Genomic DNA, 5,000 nt, shown 5'->3' on the forward strand with positions numbered 1-5,000 from the left:
AAGAATTTTAGAATAGTTCATATCTAAGTTTACAATATGTATTTTTTTTTTTTTTTTTTTTAGAAGACACTTTCTTTTGCATAAAGCCTGGGGGTGCATTTTTTTAACATGTTTTTTTTCATATGCATAGTTAAAGTATTGAATATGTTAATGATTTTCTAGCTTGCTCATTCCTTAATAGTATTCACCATATAGATCATCTGGGTATCATCTGGGTATACAAGGAATTATCAGCACTAAAACTGGATGTCCTGAGAAATATATATCTTTCAAACCTCACTCATAAAGCACTAATATAATTCTTGGTGACTAAGCACTTCAGGAGTTTTGTATGTGTGAAGAAGAGAAAAAAAAGACAAAAAAATCCTTTGGTGGTGCAGGGCACATTTCTGACCAGTCGCTTTTTTATTTTGCCTTTTTTTTTTTTTTTTTTTTTTTTTCTCCATTTCATTTCATTATCTGATAATATTCATTAGAAATTAATTTATACTGATTGGTAGCTTTGACTGCAATTGCCATCAAAGTGAGCCTAGCCACTGACCCAACAACATAGCTACTTTATTCAGTTCATTTCAGGAATTCAGTTACTTGAGACAATAAATTTAGACAATCCATTTGTGAACAAGGAATAAATGAGGGAAAGAAAGAAAGCAAAGGGTAAAGGCCAGTCGCTTTTTTATTTTGCCTTTTTTTTCCCCATTTCATTCCATTATCTGATAATATTCATTAGAAATTAATTTATACTGATTGGTAGCTTTGATTGCGATTGCCATCAAAATGAGCCTAGCCACTGACCCAACAACATAGCTACTTTTATTCAGTTCATTTCAGGAATTCAGTTACTTGAGACAATAAATTTAGACAATACATTAGTGAACAAGGCATAAATGAGGGAAAGAAAGAAAGCAAAGGGTAAAGAGAGTGTCTGTGAAGAGAGAGAGAGAGAAAGAGGCCAACAGACAGACAAACAGAGAGAGAAAGAGAAAAAAAAGGAAAGGGAGGGAGGGAGAGAGGTAGGGAGGGAGGGAGAGAGGTAGGGAGGGACATGACCATCAGTCATGAAAAAATTTGCCTGGGTAATGGGAATGGGCCGTCTTGAAAAAAATCTTGATGAAATATTGTTGCTGAGTGGTGGGTGATAGAAACATTTTGCCATTAGTGCACAAAGCTCTTGGAAGAAGATTAGAATCAAAATGGCAAGAATTGTTTATGCATAATAGCATTGCACAGAAAAGACGAGTCTTGATATAGCATATGAGTGTTCGTGTAGGCTGGGCCTACATCCCACACACCTGGGAAAGTTGCCACTCAAGTAAGACTAATGCTTGATTTCTGATCCATGTGCAGCCACAAGGCATCTGGATGAGAGATAAGAAAGTTAAGAGACAGATAATGAATAAATGAATAGATGAGAGAGACAGTGAAGGAATGAGTGAACAAGAGATAAAGTAAGTTAATGAAGAAAAGAGAGAGGGAGAATGTTGCAGAAGGTTGATTGAGAGAGCAGCCAAGGACAGGCCTAAGCAGATGGAATGCTTCTGTGATATCATCAAGCAGATGTTGTCAGAACTACTCATCATATTGATTTTAATCCAATGGGAACCTGTCAAGAATTCACTTTCTGGCACTTCTCCCAGCAAACACAGACAGCTGCCTGTGTTTCCCATGTGGATGCTAGGTGTTTGCTGCTAGTCTGACCCTCCCATATTGAGAAGTTTCAGTGCACACAGGCGGGTTGTTTATGAAAAACGGTTGCAATTGTTTTTGCTAAATGTTTATATGTGGAGACTTATACATGTCATATGTTATATGTAGGACATTATTGACTTAGATTGTAGTATATTCTCCATATTAATAGATGTGTGCACCAGTATACTGTATATGAGTAGTAGACAGAAACACCAAATATGATTTTTTGTTTATTTCTACTTTGGTTGTAATGCTATTTACCAAATCGTGGATCTGCTTTCCACTGGACATTCAGTGAGCTTCCTGAAGCCCATGGTTTCGTACTCCTTGAAGCACAAAGCTTGGCAAAGGGAGACTCAGACACTGATACAACACCCTTGTCTCTTTCCATCTGTGGTTCTGCCTCCAGCAGTGTGCATACCTCCACCACAGAAATGAGGCATCCTCTGGCATGTGAACCACTGCGAAAAATGGTTGCAATTGGCCCTTCTCCATCAGGAATGGCACCCCCAGAAGGCCCATACACTTTCATCCATGGTAATGGTCTTGCTGGGGATGAAAACAGAAGTAAATTGCCTTCCCAGGATGTCAAGGACCTTCTGGGTGCTTGGACCCTTTGGTGGCAAAGTGAAGCGCTGATGCAAGGGCATCAAACCAATCCCTGGCAGGGAAGTTTTAGGTCTTCAAGAACTAAGAGTAAAAGTTAACAAGGCATTAATGAAATTAAAGGTCAAGCTGGCAAATGACTACCATGACCTGTGCTTTTATGCTTTTATAGTCATTCAAGGCACTGAACATATCCAAGAGTTCAGGGCTAATGACCAGACATCAGGTCATGATGTCTATTGGTGCAGAAAATAACATTATACAATGCAAGTCCCATGATATTACCACTTGTCCAGTCAGTCACATCGTGTGACATGTCATAAGGCGTGATTAACAGACAATGAAAAAATTAAAAGTCATAAAAGTAATTTCTTAACAGTCACTATGAGGGTATTCCACCTTCACTAAAAGGCCAGAATAAATCATGATTGCTGTAGGTGTACCCAGTGCAAGCCTACATAATCCATGACTGTTATACCCATACCAGTCACTATCAGGTTTAGTAGCCATTAAGAGTCCCTATGTGTGTTATTGCCAATTTGTGCCTCATCTGCTTCATACATCATCAGATTTTCACATGCAAATTTCTTATAGTTTTGGTAAGAAACTTTAAATTGATGTGAAAGTGGTGAGAAAACACTAACAATTATCTGTCACTTTGTTTCTGTAGTCTCACCTTACATTCCTGGAGTTATTCCTTGACATGACTATGGAATGCCATTTCATGTTCTTTGCTATTCTTACTAGTTCAATATTGTTTCATGTCCCTTTTATGTCTTCCTTGAGCTGCCTATCTACTTCAGTTCTTTTTTTTCACTTGGTTACATGCCTTCTGTTTTTTCCAGATAGCTGGTAAAGTTTTAGTTCCTTTCCTCTCTTGGTGACAAGACTAAGCATTTGTTCAGCCTCTATGTTTAAACACAATTAATAAACTAAGATGGACTTGGGTCTTTCATCCATCATTTTCCCCATTCCAGACCATTGTGCTTCTTCAGTTCCCAAAATGTCAATTTTCATTCTGTTCATTTCCTTTCACATGATTTGTGTTTTATCTTTGTATAAGGGTTCATTAGCATTTATTACTTTACATGGAGGCTCACAATCCATTGCCATTTCTGTACTTGGGTTTTTTTCCATGGACATCTTAATAAGATAAATATTACTCTTCCTGCTGTCCTATTTGCATGGTTTATCCAACTTTCTCTGCTGTGTTGTTGCTACATATTTTGATAAACTTATAAAAATTCCTTGCTCAAATGAGAGGATTTGCCCATGCCTGTACTGTAGTAAAATTAAATGTTAAAGATCCACTGATGTAGATTATCTGGCCTATTTACTAAGCGGTGAATCTTACAGAGCCTTTGTATTTGTTTTCAGAGAAAAGAACAGATTAATGTAAGCAGAAATAAGAGAAGACGCCATGAACCAGATTCATCAGACTCAGACTCAGATGCAGGTTGGCTAAAGGGAGAAGCTGCTGCAGTGAGGCAGTGCTTTGGTCCTCAGTGTATAAAAGCAGCCCGGCCAAACAGCAAGTACTGTAGTGATGAATGTGGATTAAAATTAGCAGAAGCAAGGATTTATTCAGTAAGTTTAACAGTTGTTTTTACAAAAAAATATATATATGTATATATATATATATATATATATATATATATATATATATATATATTTATATTACTTAACCCAATGCTGCCGGGGAAAATTAACAAAATATGGGGAAAATGCTGTGTCTATTTTCTATATTTTTTTGTGAAATGTCTGCCCATAGATGGCTCTGCTAGTGCTTAGCCACAAAGGAGTCAATTAGTACACCTTGTGACCGTACCTGATTTGAATTGGCGGGAAAACTTATTTTTTACTAGTGCTATGAAAATCGATGGTGTTATTTTTATTATAAACATAATTATTATAATGATTTTTAATATTAGTAACAGCAAAATAAGATAACGTAAAATATTTTGCAAATCAAAGAAAAGGGTGAACAGGCGAGACGGGCAGTACTCGTAACTGGCTCATTGGTGACTTAGTACAAGTATAGCCATCTATGTGTAAAAACAATCAAACAAATACTAACAGTAGGCATAGCACGTGTCTACCCACCGTACCCGTCGGCAAGGGGTTAATTAATCACAGGGCATATGAATCTTCTTTTACTTTTAAAGATACACTAATGTAGATAAATCATTCATCACCCTAGGTATTACCACAACGTATTCAGGAGTGGAAGATGATGGAGTGTGTAGCTGAAACCCGTGATATCAGGCAACTTGAAAAAATTAGAAAGCAGCAGTTGGAGGCTCGGGAAGTACTTCAGCAGCTTGATCAGAGACATTTGGTAAGAGCTCATTATATACTGAGAGCTTGAGAAAAATCTGTTCCAAAAGAATTTTATCCTCTCATGTAAATGTATTGATACTATGGGACATGATGTATATGTTCACCAGTTACCCTAAAAGAAACAGAAAATTATATTGTCAGATGATCATGTTTAATAGAATGATATGATTTAGGTTTCATAGTCATGTGTGCCTTAATGTTGTAGAATAAGGATATTACAAATACTGTGGACAAATTATTTTGCTTAACTAAATAATAGTTTAACTATATTGACCTTATATTTCATTCCTAAACAGGATATTGACAAATTGCTTGAGCGAGGAAAAAATGCAAAGATCGACCCTAATGCTGATGATGGCGGCGAT

General features: G+C 36.7%; 1 protein-coding gene across 1 annotated transcript in view; it reads left to right on the plus strand.

Moving 5' to 3' along the window:
• Nucleotides 1-5,000, plus strand: part of LOC125030901 (CXXC-type zinc finger protein 1-like) — a 49,090-nt gene that overhangs the window by 34,637 nt on the left and 9,453 nt on the right. Inside the window, exons 7-9 of the mRNA XM_047621241.1 lie at nucleotides 3,673-3,882; nucleotides 4,496-4,633; nucleotides 4,932-5,000. The exon at nucleotides 4,932-5,000 is cut by the window's right edge and continues 99 nt beyond it. Coding sequence (XP_047477197.1) covers nucleotides 3,673-3,882; nucleotides 4,496-4,633; nucleotides 4,932-5,000 — 417 coding nt within the window. The remainder of the gene's footprint in view (nucleotides 1-3,672; nucleotides 3,883-4,495; nucleotides 4,634-4,931) is intronic.

Source organism: Penaeus chinensis, chromosome 2 (genome assembly GCF_019202785.1).
Source record: "Penaeus chinensis breed Huanghai No. 1 chromosome 2, ASM1920278v2, whole genome shotgun sequence".
In the NCBI taxonomy this organism is placed as follows: domain Eukaryota; kingdom Metazoa; phylum Arthropoda; class Malacostraca; order Decapoda; family Penaeidae; genus Penaeus; species Penaeus chinensis.